Source organism: Bos grunniens, chromosome 17, assembly GCF_055505025.1.
Source record: "Bos grunniens cultivar Pamir isolate PY7600 chromosome 17, Bosgru_T2T1.0, whole genome shotgun sequence".
Lineage (NCBI taxonomy): Eukaryota > Metazoa > Chordata > Mammalia > Artiodactyla > Bovidae > Bos > Bos grunniens.
The window spans coordinates 73,296,773-73,316,513 of NC_141181.1; the positions used below are offsets into that span (position 1 = coordinate 73,296,773).

The 19,741-nt window shown below is 66.7% G+C and overlaps 1 protein-coding gene across 2 annotated transcripts; it reads right to left on the bottom strand.

The window, feature by feature from the left end:
* Window positions 1-819: 819 nt before the first annotated feature.
* Window positions 820-19,667, bottom strand: RTN4R (reticulon 4 receptor). Of its 2 annotated transcripts, none has more exons than XM_086346138.1 (2): window positions 19,370-19,667; window positions 820-2,498 (listed from the first exon to the last, which is right to left on the bottom strand). In XM_086346138.1, the coding sequence occupies exons 1-2, from the start codon at window positions 19,389-19,391 to the stop codon at window positions 1,099-1,101; spliced, it is 1,422 nt and encodes a 473-aa protein (XP_086202264.1). In that variant the 5' UTR covers window positions 19,392-19,667; the 3' UTR covers window positions 820-1,098. The 2 variants fall into 2 exon arrangements, with proteins under 2 accessions (XP_086202264.1, XP_086202265.1); XM_086346139.1 differs by lacking the exon at window positions 19,370-19,667 and adding an exon at window positions 4,391-4,418 and having other exon boundaries at window positions 825-2,498.
* Window positions 19,668-19,741: the final 74 nt, after the last annotated feature.

Genomic DNA, 19,741 nt, shown 5'->3' on the forward strand with positions numbered 1-19,741 from the left:
GCAACGCTCGCACCCCCCACCCCCCTACCCCAGCAGAATGTGTGTTCCTCCCTCCTCAGCTCCCCAGGCCCTGCCCCCGGGGGAGGGTGGGGGGCCCACATGGCTTCTCTAGTTCGAGTCCTTACACCCAGGTTTTGGGAAAACGTGTGTGTTGATATTTTTGCCCGTGCTGCATGTGAGCACACGTGCGCGTGCATGTGTGTGCACACGTGTGGTCCCTGCCCGGCCTGTGCATGCACGTGTGTGCAGAATGGTGTGGGCGTGTGGAGCGCAGGCCCGGCTCTGGCTCTGCTGTCAGCCACCAGGCCCAGGGTTGAGGGTGGCACACAGTCCCTGCAGGGCCTCTCACCGCCCAGGGCTCCATCAGGGCCACCCGAGCCTACCTGCAGGATCCTCTGGGACCCCCCAACCCACACGGGAGCTAGTGGGGGCAGCCAAAGTGGTGCTGGGAGGCCGGGACCGCTAGGGACTCCATGCAACCGCAGAGCAGATGGCCCCACAAAGGCAGCCTTGTCTTGCTGGGCATGGTCTGCGCTGTAGACACTGCTGTCAGGGCAGTCAGGAGGGAGGGGGCCAAGGCACACGGGGGTCGGCCTTAAGGCCAGCAGGGCTGGGAGGGGTGGCGGCCAGAGTGTTCCAGGTCCCTGCTGGCACAAGTGCTGGGCTGAAAGGGGTCTTGCTGCCCACCCAGGCCGCAGCACCCGCAGCAGGCCCTCCACCTTCCTGGGCCTCCGGGTGCCATGAAGGGGGTGGGGTGGCACTTCCCAGCTCACCCCCCTCCCCTGGCTCACAGCAACCCCCAGCCTGAGAGCCCACAGCTTACGAAAAGAGCTCTTTATTCCACATCGTCCAATGTTTTTACACAAGTAAAATAAAATGCATATCTCTATATACTGCGTTCCGGGCGGGAGGCGGCGTTCTGGAACAAACGCCCCGCCGTGCCCTGTAAACATGACGGGTGGAGAATGGGGAGGGCAGGCGGGTGGACGGTGGGCGACGCCGCCAGGGAGGGCGGCCGGCCGGCTGGCTGGTGGCGGGAGGGGACCCCGTATGTACACACACCCAGCTGCTGAGTGAGGCCTTGCGCTAGGGGGCCAGTCAACAGCGCCCGAGCACCGTCCACAGCACCGGCGCCAGAGCCAGGGGGACGAGGCTGCAGGCGAGGCCGGATGGGGTGCCTGAGCCCTCCACTGCGCCGCTCCCACCGCCCCCACTGCCCGCCTGGCCCAGACGGCACTGGCTGCGTGTGCGGTTCTTGCGGGAACAACCCGGCCGCCTTCGTGGGCCCGTGGTGGGGGAGTCCGGGGGCTGGGAACCCTCAGGCTGCACCGCCGTCAGGGGGGGCTCGGCCGAGCCCGGCAGGGTCCCGAAGGGCGAGTCGTTGATGTGCCGCGGGCCAGAGCGGTTGCCTGGTGCGCTGTCTCCAGGCGGGACTCGTCCCTTGAGAGCGTTGCCGGCCGAGGCGGGCCTCCCGGCCTCCAGCACTGAGGCCTTGTCCACGGCGTCCGGCTGGCAGCACTTGGGCAGCCCCAGAGGCTCCTCGTGGACAGGCCCACCGGTCCAGATGGGAGGGGCCGGCAGTGTGGCCACGGCGCAACCCTCCAGGTCGGTGGCGGCCAAGCGCTTGAGGTCACGGCCGGCCAGGCGCGCGGGCAGGCTGCAGGGCAGCTCTGACGAGGAGCCACGGAACTGCTGCAGCCAGGCCCAGAGTGGGCGCGCCCGGCAGTCGCACACCCAGGGGTTGTCGTTGAGCCGCAGGTACTGCAGGGACCTCAGGGGCGCCAGGGCCTCCGCGGGCAACGCGGAGAGGTTGTTGGCAAACAGGTAAAGCGTCATGAGGCGGCCGAGGTCCCGGAAGGCGTGCGGGTGCACGCGTGCCACGCGGTTCTGGTGGAGCAGAAGGCGGTCGAGGCTGTGCAGGCCGCGGAAGGCGCGCTCGGGCACGCTGGGGATGCGGTTGCCGTGCAGGAAGAGGTGCGTGAGGTTGCCCAGGTCGCTGAAGGCGTCGTCGGGAAGCGCCTGCAGCCCGTTGTCCTGCAGGTAGAGGTACTGCAGGGCGGCCAGGCCGCGGAACAGGCCGGGGCCCAGCTCCCGCAGGCCGCAGCGGTCCAGGTGCAGCGTGTGTAGGCGGCCCAGGCCTCGGAACGTGGCGGGGTCCACGGCCCGCAGCTGCGCGTTGTCGCTGAGGTCCAGCTGCTCCAGGAGCGCCAGGCCGGAGAAGGCGGCCGCGTCGATGTGGGCCAGCGCATTCGAGTGCAGCCACAGGATGGTGAGGTTGCGGCAGGCGCGGAAGCTGGCGGCGGGCACGTACGCAATGCGGTTGCCGTGCAGGAAGACTCGCTGGCTGGCGGCCGGGATGTCGGCGGGCACAGCCTGCAGACCCTGCTGCGGGCAGCTGGTGGTCACCTTGGGTTCGCTGTAGCACACGCAGGCGCCTGGGCAGGGCGCGGCCACCCTCCACGCCTGCAGCCACAGCACCCAGGCCAGCAGCTGGCTTCCTGCGGGCAGAGGGGAGGGCGGTGAGGTGGGCGGGGCGGGGCCCGCGTTTGCAGGAGGGATTCCGCCCCTGTGAGTGGGCGGGGCCGGCGAGGGCGGGGCTGTGCGGAAGGGGCTGTTGTCCCTGTGGGTGGGCGGGGCCCTGTTGGGTCGGGGCTTGCAGGAGGGGCTCCGCCCCGAGACCTCTAGTGCGGGGATCCTTGCCCCACACGCCATGAGGAAGCTGCTGCACCCCCAAACCCGCCAGGGGTCTTAAGCTCCGCGGGAAATCTTGACTGCCGCCTGAGACTCAAATACACAAGCTGCCACGCCGCAGCCACCACTCGGGGTCCAAGGGAAGGCCTCCTGGAATGGACACTCACACCTGCAGACGCCAGAGCGCCGGTTGGCCTGTGCGCAGTCCCAGCGCCAGCAGCTCACAGGCCAGGCGGGGAGAGAAGCCCCTGGCAAACACTGGCGCACCAGGTGGGCCCCACTCACCCCGCGAGCCCAGGGCTACTGCTCACGTCCAGGCCTGTCTTCTGACAGCTTCTGCAGCAGCACCACCCACCCCAAGAAGGTCCTCAAGGGCTGCAGGAAGGGTGGGGCAGTGACCCAGAGCCCCTGGAGCCAAGGCCTGCCTGGATTCTGAGGGGGCCTCACCACCTAGGGAGCTGGGAGCTGCAGCCCCTCGGCCCTCAGCTGGGGTCTGGTCCCACAGCTGGACTCACCTGCTCCACCAGCCCCTGGATCAGGAGCCCCGAGGGCAGAGGCAGGGGGCAGGCAGGTCCAGGACTGGGGTGCTGCAGCCCCGGCTGAGAGCCCCTCCAGGCAGATGTGCTTCCTGGTGAACCTCCGGCCGCCTCCTCCCCTCCGCCTCATCTTCTGCTCCATCTCCTACCCAGGCGAGGAGCTTACTCCAGTCCAGCTGCCCCCAACCCTCCCGCCCAGACACTCTCCCAGGGGTTCCACCCCAGCCAGGGGGGTGCAGCTCCCCTTTTCCTTCCCCCATCGCGGGGCCTCACCCAAACCTGGAGAGGGTGGGAGAGCGCTCCTGGGTGCTTTCCCCAGGCTGGGCTCACTGGCAGGGTCACATGCCCAGCACTGGGCTCCCTGCCTGTCACCCCACTGTTGGAGCCTCTGCTTTGAATGCAGAGGTTCTTTCTGCCTCGGGAGTGAGTCTATCAAAATGTGAATCCCCCTGGGAGGGTTACGGCTTATCAGCTAACACTTGAGTTATCAGCTAACACCTTCGTTGACAGCTAACACCTGCATTGACAGCTAACACCTTCCTTGGCAGCTAGCTAAGAGCAGGATTCTGCAGACCCAAGGCCAGCAAAGTGCTGGGGTTGGAGCCGGGAGGGAGAAAGGAGAGGACCACGGGCCAGCTTCCCCAACCCAGGACTGTGACCTTGGGCTCCCGCCCCCTCCTGGGTCCTCTCTGCCTGGGCAGGTGCCGACGCTTGCCCCAAGCCCAGAGGCCCAGCAGGCTGGGTGTATCCACTGGGGCTGGGCCGTTTGTTGGCTGCTGGGGACACGGAAGCCCCAGGCCCACCCCCTGCAAGCCCTGGATACCCCTCCCTGGGCTGGCAGCACACAGGAGGTGACCGGGTAGCATCTCAGCTGGCATCCCTTCCCTACTGTCTCCTTCCAGGCCTCCTTTGGGAGGCAGGGCCCGGTGAAGCCAGCTCCGTGGCCTCCTACTGCTGTTAACCGCAGAATGTGCCTGTGCTATAAAAATGGTACTTCCTGTTCCTGAAACCTTGTGGCAGGGGACTCTCTCGGGTGGGGGCCGGGCGGGGGGCAGGTCCTCATCAGGCCAAACTCTGGACCTCACCACCACGGCTGGGCCACACCATCGTGACCAACCCGCCGCATGCCTGCCGACTGAGCTTTGTTACCCTCGCCCCCTGACCCGGGGCTCCCATGCCAGCAGCCACGGTCTGTGAAGTTGTCTGGGTTGAGGTCGGCTCACCACCAGAACCAGCCGTCCCCGTGCGGGGCCTCCAGAGGACCATAGGCCATGGGCCACGTGTCTGGGCCCTGCCAGGAGGCAGGCATCAGGCACACAGACATGGTTCCCCTCTCGCCCAGCCGGTGGCTTTTTGGAAACCAACTTCTGAGGGTCAGTCCCTCTGCATGGGCCCTGCTGTCAGCACAGCGGCCGGCGGTGGGCCCGCTCCTTGCCTCAGCCTGCGGTAATTGGCTCCGGCCTGGCCCCCTTGGGGCCTGCCCGCTGGTCTCCATGGCAACCCCTCTGCTGAGCAAGCAGAGGGGGCATCTCTTTATGAGATAATCAAGCCCAACTTTGGGTTATGTGTTCATAATCACGGCGGGCGCCCTGGAACGCGGGAACCCCCACCAGGTAGCGGGAGGCTGCCCCTGGCCACGCCCCAGGGCCTGGACCCCACCACTCACCTAATCCCTCCCACCTTAGAAGGTGTCCCCACCCCCCCGTCCCTCAGCCGTACCCAGACTGTCTCCCAGCCCATCCCCTTGTCCTGCAACCCCCTCCGCCGCCCGCTCCTTGCTGGCTTCCACGGTCCTGGCCTCTCAGGCCTCCGGGTCTGCCCCCATCAGATGCTCTCAGGCTGCGCCCTGCTCACCTGCCTCTCCTTTCTTCCCCCTCAATCCCCCCCAGGCTCCGGCTGGCCGCCCACTGCCCCGGCCCCAGTGGGCCCCCGTGGGAGCTGACCTCCCGCACACAAGGTGAGAAAACTGCCCAGCGCGTGGACCTCATTCACAGAGACCACAGCACGGCACGCCGGGCCCCCTCAGGGCTCTGTAAGCCTCACGACCCGGGTCCCTGCCAGGCCAGCAGGCCCCTGCAAGCCCCACGACCCGCGTCCCAGCCAGGCCAGCAGGCCCCCTCAGACCCTGCAAGCCTCACGACCCGGGTCCCTGCCAGGCCAAGGTCCCCTCAGGCCCTGCAAGCCTCATGACCCGGGTCCCAGCCACGCCCCCTCAGGGCCCCTGCAAGCCTCACAACCCGGGTCCCAGCCAGGCCAAGGTCCCCTCAGGCCCTGCACCTCACGACCCAGGTCCCAGCCAGGCCAGCAGGCCCCCTCAGGGCCTGCACCTCACGACCCGGGTCCCTGCCAGGCCAGCAGGGCCCCTCAGGGCCTGCACCTCATGACCCTCGTCCCAGCCAGGTGACCTCAGGTACCCTGCAAGCTTCACGACCCGGGTCTCTGCCAGGCCAAGGTCCCCTCAGGCCCTGCAAGCCTCACGACCCTGGTCCCTGTCAGGCCAGCAGGCCCCCTCAGGCCCTGCACCTCACGACCCAGGTCCCTGCTAGGCCAGCAGGCCCCCTCAGGCCCTGCACCTCACGACCTGGGTCCCATGCCAGGTCAGCAGGCCCCCTCAGCTTCCCCCAGAGCCAAGCCCTCCTGTCCCGGGGCCTCTGCACAGAATGGCCGGGGTCTCCTCCGGTACTCTCCCCGTAGAGGGGCACCTCCAGCTTAGGCCAGGTCTGCTCTGGAGCCGTGGTTCAGGGCTGCACTCGGGGGAGGACCAGCCCCTCGGGCCTTGGGGGCAGGGGCTTGGGGACCAGATACTGTTCAGGGTCTCTCTTCCTGACTGGCTGACAAGACTGGGAGGCTGGGAGGTGTCAGGCCTGGCATGGCCTCCAAGGCCATCTGCACCAAAGAGATGGAGGAGGGCTGCCAGCCTTGAGGCCCAGAGTCTCCCTGCGGCAAGGGGGTGGCTGTGACACCCACTCTGCGGGCTGTCACGAGGGCCCACCAGCTGGCACAAAAAGGCCTGAGACGGAGTCGCAGTCGCACGAGAACCCGTTTTCTTTTTGGTGTGTGAGCCCACCTTCAGATTAGGAAGCTGAGGCAGTGAGAGGCTAAGCTGTGACCTGCTGCCACTCAGAGCAGGTCCTGGGGGCACATGGGCAAAACAAGGAGCCACAGAACAGCCAGAGGGGCAGGAGGCACCAGCAGTCCCAGCCCAAAGGGCAGCCAGTGTGGCCACGGCCAGAGCGGGGCCCAGGCTTGGAGGTGTGGGTAGCTGGCCTCGGGTCCCGGAGCCTGGGGTCGGTGGTCTGTGGCGGGCTCGGGCAGCATCCGCCCAGGACCCTCTCGAGCACCAAGAACGTCCCATGGAGGGTCACATCGCCAACTGCAGTACAAGGCAGAACAGGAGGCCACAGCCAGCTTAACCAGGCCAGAAATAGCTCGGGTGGGGGTGGTGTCCACGCGCCGCAGAGGGTCACGGCTCCCCAGTGCGGCTGCGCCCGCGCCCCATCCCTGCCGGCCCCACCCGCGATGGGCTCACCGCCCGCCCCCGACGTCCATCTGTCCCCCTCGGTCATCGCTGTTTCTCATCCTCACCGCCCACCTTCCGTCCGGCCGGCAGGCACAGACACGCTCAGTGCGGCACACGTGGCTGGGCCGTTTCGGGCCCCTTGCCCAGCTTGGGGGTGGGTGGCGGGGGGTATGGGCTGGCCCGATCCCTAGCAGGCAAGGTGACCCCCTGTGGCAGGAGGGTGAGGGACATGGGGTTGAGCAGTGGGGGAGACAGGCCTGCTGTGGGCAGAGCCCGTGACAGGCAGACCAGGGCTGAGCGGGCCCAGCGGTCTCTGGGGGACTAGCGTGTCGCCCGTTTTACAGGCGAGGGGGTGCGGTTTTGGGGTGGTGGGTGGGGCACCCGCTCACAGCCCAGGAACTAGCAGGCATCCCAGTCTCGGGGGTCCGGGCACTGAAAGGCCTGCCTGAGCCGCGGAGAGCCAAAGCTCCTACCGCCGCCTCAGCCAGCAGCCCTGCCTCAAGCCCCCGGGAGGCAGTTACACAGAGGGTAACAGGGGAGGGGGGCCTGGCCGCACAGAAGTGGGAGGCCTGGGTGCAGAGCGCACCCACCCGTGTGCTCTGAGGGTGGCACGGTCGTGGCCCTGCTGGGACTCTGTGGTCCAGGCGCACACTGGACCCCACCACACGGCGTCTGGGGGCCACGGAGCCCAGCTGGCCGCAGGCAGACATCGAGGGAGGCGTGCTGGAGCCCGCTGCAAAGTGAGGACCCAAAAGTACCCTCTGACAGGTGGGACACAGGGTGTGTGGGCTGCAGGCCTCGGAGCCAAGGCTGGGCCGCCAGCACGCAGGGCTTGGGACCCCGCCCTGTCCAGGCACATGTTCTTCCACAGCGCCCACCTCCCCGGGGCCCCACTGGGTGGGCTGGGGGTGGGGGTGGCGCTGATGACACCACACCGGAAGCCTGGTCCAGCCCCAGGACCACTGGTACAGGCCACGCCCGACTCCCAGCAGGGACTCAGCAGGCACTTCCTCCTCCCACCTCGCACACCATCAGGCCCGCAGCATACACCGGCTGCCTAATTACCTGGGGATCTCTGTCCGCACGGCCCGGCTCGTCAGGGTCCTGTGCTAATGCAATGCAGTGGCCACTGTCGGCTCCCGTCCCCAGAGGATACTAATGAGAAAGTGGCTGCTGGCCGACATGCCCCTGCCCCGGGGGGGCTCAGAGATGGGGCGTGCCCCATGCCAGGGCCTGGGCCCTGCTGCCACACAGCTACCACCAGGCCCACCAGCCTGCCTCGATGCCATCCACTGCCCCCTCCTGTCCTGGACCAAATGCCGAGCCTGGCAGGGCCAACAGGGCTGGCTCCCGCCCTCCCCCGTCCTCCTGGGACCTTGCCTCTGCGGTCAGCTCGAAGCTGACTGTTCCCGCGAGGCCCTGTTGGCTGCCTCCGGCAAGGCCACTGCAGTGGGGGAGCCCACGCCCCGGGGCCCACACTTCGGGCGTGCACTGTGGGCACGCGCGCACACACACACACCGTCTCTGGACGTGTGCTGCTGGAGCCTGGGTGACCCGGGCTTAGAGGTGAGCTTGCTGGACGGCCCCAGGGCTGCTATGACGAGGCGACACCGGCAGACATGGGAGTCCCAGGGCTGGGCCGAGGGGTCGGCCGGCCTTTGTGGTGGAAGCTGATGGGCCATCACCTCAGTGGCTTCCGAGCCCTCGGCCCTTTTCGGCATCGGTGATGAGGCCAGCGGCAGCCTCTGCAGAGCAGGACTTACTTGGCTCTGAGAAGACAACGGCCGGGCTCTGGAGGCCCTGGACCGCTCACCCTGGGGATCAGCCTGTCCTGGCTCTTGACTGCTGCGGTCACCACTGACCCGAGGGGCAGTTGTACTGGGAGCCTGCTCCTGCTGTCTCAGGAGGGTCAAGTCCTCCCAAACGCTCCCGACTGGGGTGGTTTGCGCTCCGAGATGGGCTTACCCCGGGCGGGGTGCTTGGGGGCTTTGAAACTGAGCAGCAGAGCTTGGGTGGGGCAGCAACCAGCAAGGGAGACGGTGGGGAGAAGCAGCAAGGCCCACGGAACCCCCCGGCTAGAGGCAAACGGGGGGCCCGGACCCTCAGCCCGAGACGCTGCCACCGGCCGAGGCCACCGCCTCTGGGTGGCCGTGTGTCCGTGGGAGGCTCCGGGGAGGCCTGCTGGCAAGGAGGCCCTGCACGCGGCGGTGTCTCCCCTTTCCTGACCAAGGTGCCCCACTTTTATCATTCGTCCTTAAATGGGAAGAGCTGTCAGCCACGGCCTGGATCCTGACGTTGGGGGAAGTGCGTCAAACCCAGCTCTCTGTCCCCGCCTCCCACCAAGTGGATGGCGTGGTGCTGGTGGGCCAGTGAGCGCCCCGCTCCCGTGTGACCCGGCCCCAAGCCCCGGAGGAGGAGAGACCCCCCCCCCCCCGCCCCAGCGCAGGGCAGACGCGAGGCAGCCCCGAGCACTCCAGCATCAGGGCCTTAGGTCATGCAAGGCCTTCGTGGCCAAGCTCGGCTCCCAGGGAGGCACACTGTCCACCCTGGCACCCCCGCTTCCCATGCGTCCAGCGCCAGGGACCTCCTGGGAACACCCAAGGCACCGACACCCTCACTCCTGGGGGCTGAGCTACATGCCCCCAGTGCAGCGAGGAGATGACCATCAACCCCACGCCTCAGATGTGGGCACAGAGCCTGATGGAGGGGCAGCGACCACGGGGAGCCAGCAGGACGCTCACTGCAGGGGCTCACCAGGTGCCTGGGCACAGCGTACAAGACCGCCGCCTGCCACACCAGGTGACCAGGGCAGGCCCTGAGCCCCAAGGGACCCAGAGAGCTGGGCGGAGAAGCAGCCCCTGCAGCGGGTGAGCCGCTGAGCCCCCTGCCCAGTGCAGGCTCTGGGTTCCCTGACCCCCTGAGCGCTGCCACCTCAGCCCAGGAGTCCCACTCCATGGGCTGCCTGAGGTGGACCCCAAGGTCCGGCGGCCCTGGTCTCCGCTGTGGCCTCTGGGACATGCAGAGTGGCTCCTGCCTGATCACCCACACCCACCAGTCGATGGGCCCCTCTCTCAACAGAGCACCCCACCAGCCTCCATGCCTCCCCGGTAAACATTACCAGAAAACCAGGTGTCTGGAAGAGGTGCCAATGCTGACAAAAGTGGAAATGATTCTAGAGGAAGCAGAAACTGTGCGGTGAGTAGATAAAAACTAGGGAAATCCAACCAGTGTCCTCACAGGGACAGGAGAGGATATAAAACAAGAACAGGGTGCTATGAAAAAGGAGCCGTCAGGAAACAAGAAGAGCCCTGGGAGCTAAAGATAGACCTGCTAAAGTTACCAAAAATCAATGGAAAGTCTGGAAAACAAGGTCAAGGAAGTCTTCCAGAAAGAACAACAACAAAAAAGAAAAAAAACAGAAGAGAAAAAGATGAGCATGGAGCCAACACCTGTCTTAGGAAACTCCAGAAAGAAAAACAGAAGAGAAGAGGGGAAATTACCGAGAAATGATACTTGAGAACTTCCCGGAGCTGAAGACCCCCTTGGGCGAGTGCCTGGCACAACGCGGGACCTTCGTGGCACGGCCTCAGGCCTCAGGGTCAGGAGAGGAGCCGCGGCACGGCTGCAGACTCACTTAGGAGTGGGCACGCGGCTTAGACCTGCTGACGTTCGAGGGCTCAGAGACTGGTTCTTCACGGGGTCTTTTTTAGATAGTGGAACATGCTTCAGCTAAAATTGGACGTGAACCCAGAAAGAAAGAAACACGAACCCCAAGAAAGACTGGGTGGTGAAGGGCAGTCAGGGGCAGCTGTGAAGGGACGGCCGCGTGCCTGGCCCAGGAGGGGATGGCAGGTGAAGGCCTGGAGGGAGATACTCCCCCGACCCCGGGGAGAAACCAGACCGCCAGCAGAGTGCCTGCTGTGGAGCAGAGGAGGTCCCAGAGGGTGGCACCTGGGATGAGGGCAAAAGACAAAGTCAGCTCTAAACTCCAGGAAAAACCAAGGGCCATGCCAGAGCGAGGGGTTACCCTCTGTGGCCATGCGGTGATGAGCATCTGCGTGACCTGGGTTAGGAAACAGTGGTTATGAATTCAACTGGCAGCCTCGCTGGCGAGCGTGCTGGAGAAGGGGGCGGGGCGAGGTCGGAGCCATGGACACATGGGGGTAACCACCTGGAGGAATGGGGCACGCGGCGGCAGCAGGTGGGTTGGAGGAGGACCGCACACCAGAATCCCGGGACCAGCCTCCCAGGGCCCGGTGCAGGCTTTAACTTTGAGCAAGACGCGGCCGACCACGGTGTTATCTTTTTAAAAAGACTGCAGGCTTGGCAGTGAAACCTCAGAAACAGAGATAAATAAAAAGAAGAAAATAAAGTGTCTCTGCCAGAAGGTGAAGAGGAACGTGGGTTAGCGGCAGCATTTCCAAGGTGTGGGGCGGGGGAGAAACTGGGACTGATTCTCCCCAAGCCTCCGGCACATGGCGGGCGGCTGGCTGCTCTTCAGCCGCTGCTCGGCCAAGGGTGGCCAAGGACGCCCCCGGTCTCCAGGGAGCACCGGGCGCTCGGCTCCGAGGCCTTGGAAATCCAGGCTCTCAGAGGGATCGCTTCCAGCATGAAGATCATCCGTGCGCCGGGCCCCTCAGAGTCCCCCGCCCCGGGTGCTCCCAGGTCACAGATCCGACTCCTGACCCCAGACTGGGGACCCTCAGGAGCAGGGAAGCCAGGGGGAAAAACCCCCGGGGCATCGGGGTGGGGGTCCGCTGACTTTGGCAGAGCGCGGACAGGCCTCCCCTCTGCCTCTATGCGAGCCTCAGTCGTGTGCCTGCGTCCAAACACCCGGCGTGCGGAAGGGGTGGGTGATGTGAATAAGTAATTGCTCTTTTATTAACGAGTGATAAATTATTCCTATATGATTGTGTGATAACTTTGCCTTATTTGAAATCACTTTGGGATGGAGCTCGTTGGCGGCTTCTCACCAGCGAGGGTGGGGGCACCGGGCGCCACTGCTCGTGGAAAGCAGGTCAGGGCACTTCGGCCGCTGTGCCAGGCACCCCGGGGCGGGGCGGGCAGGCTGGCCTGGTTTCCTGAGCACCCGCCCCTGGGCCCAGAAGTGCCTGAGGCTGAGGTCGGGCTGGGGAGCAGCCCCGGAAGGCCCCGAGCATTGCTGGGGACGCCCGCAGCTGGGCACCGGGGGCCACCCGCACGTCACACCGCTTGGCCCCGCTGAGGTCCTGCCTTTCGCCCACCTGGCTCCCGCCTGGGCCTCCGTGCTCTGCCCAGCCTGACACACACGTTTGCCTTTCCCCCCAGATTTTTCCTAATTTATTTCACGTCCTCTCTCCTTGCTCAGCCCGGGGACTCCGGCAACCTCGGCTTCTCAGACCTGGGTTTGTGGTCTGTGAATGGGGGTGTGGAGGCTGTGAACCTGACAGACCCCCACGGGTGGGGGCCCATCACCCTCCCTCCACGGTCACCTCGACGGTCTCCTTGCTTGTTTTTGCCCCACCCCCCACCCCGGGCCACAGGCACGAACAGGGTGAGTCAGATGTGTTCTCCGTCGGTCCATCTGGGCTCACATGCTCACATTGGACGGGGTGGCTCCCTGGGAGGAGGAGCAGGGGAGGCTGTCCCGACAGCGGGAGCCCCTCAAGGGCCCTGCCCGGTGGTCTACTCTCTGCAGACTCGTCCCCTCAGCTGAAGAGCGCATACAGCCAGACCTGGCAACGTGGGGACAGTGATCCCTGCCCCGTGTCCGAGCTGTCCATCTGGCAGGAAATGGGCCGCAGGGGTCGGACGGGGAGCCTTCCTGATTCCCAGCGCCTGCCACGGCCTGGTGCTGAAGGGAGGGCTCCGGAGAGGTGCCGAACCCCCAGGCTGCTGCCCCCACCCCCGCCGCCCCGCTTGCCGCCCTGGGAGCAGGTGACGAGTGCGGTCCCGAGGGGCACCATCTGTCTTGGCTGTGACGGGCCCTCTCGGTGAAGTCCGGGAGGGATGCAGTAGGAACGTCTCTATGGGGAGAGTTTTTCTTTTGCAGATTCTCGCACAGGAAGCCAGAAGCTTGTCACACCTGTCCCCGTGTCAGCCTCTGCCTGGCAGAAACTGGGGCTGAGGTTGGGAGATGATGTGCAGCCTAGACCTGGCCAGGGGCCCTGTGCCCGCTGGCGGGAGCTTGGAGCTCGCCATCCCCACCCCCATGGCCCCGTCTGTCCCGCTCGAGCTCCCCTCACCCCTCCCTGCACCCTTCTTGGTTCCCATATTCATCTGACCCCCACCCCGACCCCGGCCTCCCGAGCCCCACATGGTGGACCGTCCCGGGGTCTCGGGGCTTCTGCTCGCACCAGGAGTCCCTGGTCCTGGGCCAGGACGGGGTCCCAGTATGGCTTCATTGGGGGCCTGATGGGGCCCAGGCCTCAGGCTCCTCACCAGCCTGCCAGCACCCACACCAGCTCCTCTGGGGACCCTCGTGGACTTTCAGGCATCTCCCTGGGACCCGAGAGCCTGATTATGTCACAGGAATCTCAAGGTCCCCGCGGCCCTGCATGGGACACCTGCTGGGGATGCAGCTGGAAGCCAGCCTCTCTCAGGGACCTGTCAGGGGTCCCCCTGCCCCTTGTGTCGTGTTAAGCATGGGGCACAGCTCACCCCGCCAGCAGGGCTGAGAAGGGTGCTCCCCAAGTCTGGCCTCAGCTGCTAAGCCAAACCGACCATCCCGAGGGGAGGCTGCCACGTGGCGGGCGGGCAGGTGGGTGGGGGCCCGGACGGGGTGCACGGGTAGGGGAACCCACACTCCAGTCTGAGCGCCACCCGATGTCCTCGGGGCAGGGCAGGACGTGGGGGTCTCAGGCAGCACCATCACAGCCTCTATTCCCATAGCATGGCCCAGCACAGGGCAGGGGGGGTCCCAGCTGAGCAGAAAGGGCCCCCAGGAGCTGGGACAGTCAAGCCCGCAGTGGGGCCCTGGGCAGCAGTCTCCACTGACTCCCTTCGAAACCTCCTGAGTGGCAGGGAGGCCCAGAGGGTGAGGGGCCTGCTGGGGCATGGTTGGCTTGGGGCCAAAGCCCAGGCTCTCCACGCAGGCCCCCCGCGCCCTTGTGGAGAGCACTGCTCACAGGTGGGCACCCTCTGCAGACCTGCACCCTGGGGACCACCTTGGGCACCCGGCCCATGCTCAACAGCCACTGGCCCCAAAGACCACTGGCGCCCGGGGCCCTGGGCACTGACTCAGGGCAGTCCTGAGGCCACCCCACCGTTCCTGCACCCACCCCAGCCTGCGCCCCGGCGCCAGCCCTGGGCTGAACTTGGAGATGTGGACGGTGGGGAAGCAGGTGTGTGAGTGCCAGATGCTGGGACCTGGGAGCCGGAGCAGAAGAGACTTTTCCGAACAAGACCCCCAGTGCAGGCCTCGTTGAGGTGGGGCGGACACAGGAGAGTTCGGGACAGGAGGAGCCTGGCTGGCAGCATTTTAGGACAGCGTCTCAGAGCCTGAAAGGAAGATGAGATGGCGGCAAGCATATGTGGGCGTCTGTGGCCACGGGCCCAGGAGTGCGCCGGTCCACAGCAGACCCCTGGAGGAGGAGGGGCAGGGAGGGGTCCAGCTTGACACTGGACTTGCCCTTGGGGAAGGGTAGCGGGAGGTGGCCAGGACGCTAGGCCTCGGGCCCGGATGCAGGGGTGGAGGGACGTGTGGTACAGGGCAATGACCACCAGACAGACTGAAGCTGGGGAGCCTGAGACCCCCAGAGAGGCACGTGGAGGGAAATGGGTATAGAGCTGCCAGGGGTGGCAGCCCAGGGGCCTGAGACTCCCCTCATTTGCACACGCCTGGCACACAGCCCGGAGGCAGCAGACATTTGTTAACCAACCCCTGGGAGCTGAGGCCCCGATGGCACTCCGTGGCAGGCCAGGCTGAGGCCTCAGAGCTGGCCCTGCCCGGCCGGCCCAGAGGCCAGCAGGCCCAGGGGCTGTGGACTGCCCACTAGCCTCGACCCCGCCCCGCCGTGCAAGTCCTCTCTGTGTGTGCTGAGCACCTACTCTCTGCCTGGAGCAGCCACAGGACGCCATGAGCCAGCCCCCCACCCCCACGGGCCCCGCACACACACCCAGCAAGCACCCCACACACGTCCAACTCAGGGCATTTTCCCACCCATGAAGGCACTGGGCCGGGAATTGGCCACTGTGGGTCATGGACGAGGCCTCTGGTGACCGGGAGAGGGTGGTGCTGCCCAAGGTCACACAGCAGGCCGGCCCTGCCCGGGCTGATCCAACGGCTGCCAGACTTCAGGCTGAGGAGAATTCTGGCAGGTCCCCGAGCCCGTCCCATCTGGGCTCTGGCAGGAGGTAAATAAAGGCACTGTCTCAGCAAGGTCGCAAAGGTTGGGACAGACCAGGGACACCATGCTGGGCCCAAGCAGTTGAGGGGCAATCTCAGAGGGCTCCCTGGATGAGGTGAGGGGCCCAGGGCCCTGCCATGGCCTGAGCCCCTCAGTGCCCCACCCCCTTCCTCCATGGGCCCCTCACCCATCAGCTTCAGCCTCAGCCTGACATTTCCCGTGACATTTGCTGCAAAGAAATAGAGCCATAAACCCAAAGGTTAAATTTGCACATTGCCTTGCTGCCAGGAGAGCAAGGTCCCTCCGCCTACCAGGTGCATGGCTTCAGGGCTTGTGTGGGACAGCCCACCCTCCCCGGGGCCCTGGGTGGGGGCCCCAAGGTCCCCCTCCCAGCCCTTCCATTGGATCTCAGCCACCAGTTCCCAAAACAGGTTCCTGGGCACCACAGGCCCTGAGCGTGCTACACAGGGTGCCTGTCAGAGGGGCTCTGCCCATCCAATGCCCTGCAATAAAGAAGCTCCATCGGCACCTCCTACCCAGCCAATCCCAAACCAGCTCGACCACGAAACGCTCGTCCAGTCCCCCCAACACTCCATGGAACCAAGATCCCCTGGAGCCTGCTCTGTGATGGTGTTGGGCCAAGGAGCACCCTCCTCTGCCGCGCCCCCCCCCCCGGGGTGCCAGGCGGCTGCCTGAACAAAGCTGAGTCAGCTTGGGACACCCCGCTTCCTGTCCTGGGCTCCCCGTGTCAGCATGGGCCCAGCTCCACGTGCCAGGGCCCTGCCGGGGCAGGCCACGTGCCGGGTGTAAGCGTGGCTGCCCGACTCCTTCAGCTCCACCTCTGGGTTAGCGTGGGCAGGGGGCAAGGCCATGGCCAGGGCCCCCATGGCCCACTGTCCACCCCAGGCCTGCTAGGAGACGGCAGTCAGGACTGTGGAGGGCCGGGGTGGGGGCTGTCAGAAGGCGGCAGAGGAGAGGCCGGCCCACGGCGCCAGAGGCACCAGGGCTGGACCTGGGTGCCGCCAGCAGGCCCAGGCGGGGGGGTGTGAGAGGCCCTCGGAGCCGGGCTCTGGGCAGGTGGGCGGGGCTGGGCCAGGCCCCGCCTCCTATGGGGCACCCGGCCACGCCCCCGGCTCCTGTGTGGTGTTTGCACCCCGTCTCGTGTCCTGCTGCTCAAGCGGCCGTGTTGAGAGGCCAGGGCCGCTTAGGACACGACTGAAGGCAGGTCCTTGGAAAGGGCTTCCACCCTCACCCGCACACCTGGACACACAGGAGCGGGTCCCATCGTGCGCAGAGTTTAAGATACAGCGACCAAGGAAGAAACTGTGGCAGAGGACGCCCGGCCAGGCCCACAGGCTCTAGCGATGGCGGAGATGCAGGCTGTGGGTGCTGCCCGCCCTTGGGCCCGGGCGGATGCTTCCAGCTCCGTGGTCACCAGTCCTTCAAAAGCATTCGGTCCTAGCAGCTCAAGACAGGCAAGGTCCACAGCCCTCAGCTGCTGGGTTCAGAGGGGGTCTGACAGGCCAGGAGAGCCAGGGAGTCAGTGAGGGAGTGAGTGAAGGGCCACCCAGGAGCAAAGGTGGGATCTGGGGACTGGCCGCTGGGAAGGGAGGAGCGGGTGGACTCGGGGGTTGGAGGTCAGGGCACATTGACCGTGCAGAGCCAAGAGCAGTCAGGAAGGCCAGGACGGGGCCCAGGGGCGGGGGAGGCACTCACACCTACCCCCTACTCCCAGCGACACCCCTATTCTCCCCTCGGGCTCCTGACCCCCTGTGCACGCACAGACTGAGGCTCTGTGAGGACTTTCTGGCTACAGGCCCAGGACAGCAGGAAACACGGCCCCCCGGGGGGCTCCCCTCTGCCTCCTGGAGCCCCAGCATGTCTCCCACAGACCCCCCCGCAAGACCTCCTGCTGGTTGAGACTCCCAGCCCAGGCTCGCCTGCCCCACCTTTCCTCCACCACCACAGGGAGAGCCGGCCCTGACCGCGGCCCCTGGCTGGCACTGGTTGTCACGTCAGGAAGCCAAGGCTCGGGGTTCAGCAGCCTGGCGTGGGGGACACACGTGGCCATGCCCCCTCCCGCAACGCCCTCTCTCCCTTCTGCCCCCACCTGCCCCTCCCTTCTCCAGCTCCCCAGGGGCTTCCATGGGCCTTTGTTCCCCATCTTAGTGGGGAGCGTCCTGCCGGCAGTGCAGGGTTCCAGGAGGACTTCCCTGTGTGGGACTGCAGACCAGCGCGGGGTGCTGGTGTTCTCAGTCGGCTGCAGGCAGAAGCACTGGAGCCAGCACTCTGTGGGGGCCTCACCCTGTACGTGTCCCTAGCTACTCCCAAGGGAGGCCTGATCACTGACCCATGTCCCCAGTGAGGTGAACCGCACACCCAAGGTCACACCACGGCCGGTGGCGGAGCTGGGACCACATCCGGGCCCTGATTCTCCTGCCATTCCACACCCAGGAATTGGGGTCTGTGAGCAGCCTCCTGCCTCACGTGGGCACTGGTTCCTCTCTCACCTCCTTTGGAGCAGGAGCGGGGAGGGTACCCACTTTACAGATGGGAAGACTGAGGCTGAGAAAGGGAGCAGCCAGCCCCCATTGCCTGCCCCATCATGGGACCCACCCCAAAGCCTATAGGGATGAGCTGCTTGTCCTCATTCTACAAAGACTGGCCCTGTTGGAGGGGGCCAGGTGGTGGGCCCCACCTCTCTGAGCCCTGTGCTGGGGTCCTGCTCAGCATGGTGAGAGCGGGTAACCTACACCCTTACCTCAGTCCTCCACCCTAGCAGCTGAGGCAGGCGACCCACCACAGAACCCCTCACCCAGAGGATTCTCGCCGTGGAGACCACCAGCCCACCGGGGACAGAGCCTTCGTGAGGTCACCCTGGGTCAGCTGTGGGGTGGGCACATGCCTACCCTGAACTGGACCAAGTGGCAGACTCCAGGGCGTGCCAGGGGCTGGCCTGTGTGTCACGGCACTGAGGCACTGACCTCGAGGTGTGAAGTGGGCCTTCCCCACCCAGGTAGGTCCCAGCCCCCATCAGCCAGCTCTGCCTCAGCCTGAGGGGAGCAGGGCAATCAGACACCTCTTTGGCCTCAAGCCCAGGGCTGGGCACTGAACTAGCTCCAAGCACCCGGTTCCCGGGGCTCTGCTACAGATCTGGGTGGGGGGAAGCCAGCCATGGCCTGCCTGGGCACACAGGGCACCTGCACTAGGAGTGGAAGAGACACACGCCGCTGTGCTCGCAGGAGCACGCGGTCATGAGAACAGAGACACACGTGCAGACGCATATCGAGCTCAGGCCACACAGGCTCCGGGGCTGGGAACGGAGGATCCCTGGACACCGGGTGGCTCCTCCAGCCCGATTCCCCCACCCTGAGTTCCCGCTGCCTGGCCTCCCCGCCAGGACACGTGCTCCTGTGCGCCCAGCGTGAGCCCACTGAGGCGACCACAGCGCCCGTGCTATGTGCACGCATGGCCGTGGGCGTGCGGGCGGGGGTGGATGTGCACCACAGCGTGTGCGCGCGTGCACGCGGGGCAGCCTGGCACGCGTGTGCACATGCGTGTGCAAGTGTGCAGCCTTGTGGACATGAGCACGTGCAGAGAAACGTGTGCAGCCTGCGGCACCACGGACATGAAGGGGGGGAGACCAGGGGCGCACCCTCCAGGCAACGCATGCCCCACCCGCCCCCAGCCCTTCACACCAGGTAGAGGGGAAGGGTCCCGCGGGAGTCGCCAGGGAGGGGGCGCTCGAGCCCCTCCACGTCCCCTGCCCCTCCGCGCAGCCCGCAGGGGCCCTCAGGTTGCGGATGGGGGGTGCTTGCCTGCACCTCTGCTCGCCCGACCCCTGGGGGGGGGACAGCTCTGGGTCAGCCCCGCCCTCCGCGCCCTCTACTGTCGCCGACGCCCCCATCATCCCGCTGCGGTCTGACCCCAGAAAAACCAGAGGTCCTGAGCCGAGTCCGCGGGGTGCGAGGAGGGAGGCGGCTGGACACCCCCACCCCTGCTGGGTGCCCGCGTTTCTGCAGACCTGCTCGTTAACCCCTTCGCGGCCGGGCGCTCAGAAGCCGGACCCCACCCTTCCCGACAGCGGACCCCCACCTTGGCCCCGCCGCCGGCCCCGCCACCGCCGCCAACTTTCCCGGAAAGCGGCAACTTTTCCTGCTGCCGCGGGCTCCGCCCTCCCGGGGCCGGGCGGCACTGCGGTGACCCTCCGCAGCCCCCGGCAGCCCGGGCGCGCCCCGCAGCTCGGGGAGGGGCGCCCGGATTCCGCGCGCGGCCGGCCCGGGAGCGGCACTCACCTCTGGCGGACGCCCTCTTCATCGTAGGGGTCGGGCGGGGCGCGTCGGGAACCGAAAGTCGCTCCGGGGCCGGCGCCCGTCCGCCCGCGGCCGGGTCCGCATCCAGGCGCCGCCGCTCCGGCCCGGCCCCGGCCCGGCCGCGGGACGAGGCAGCGCGCTCCGCCCGGTCGGCTGGGCTGCGGGCGGCGGCGCGGAGGCGAGGGCGGCGGGCCGGGAGCCGATGAATGTTTTATGGGATCATGTGGTTTGACGCGCGAGCGCTCCGCCGGGTCCCCGCCGGCCGGGCCGGGCGGGGCGGGCCGGGGGCGGGCCGGGGCGGGGCCTGGCGGCGGGCGGGGCGCCCACCTGCGCGCTCCGGGCCGGGCCGGGCCG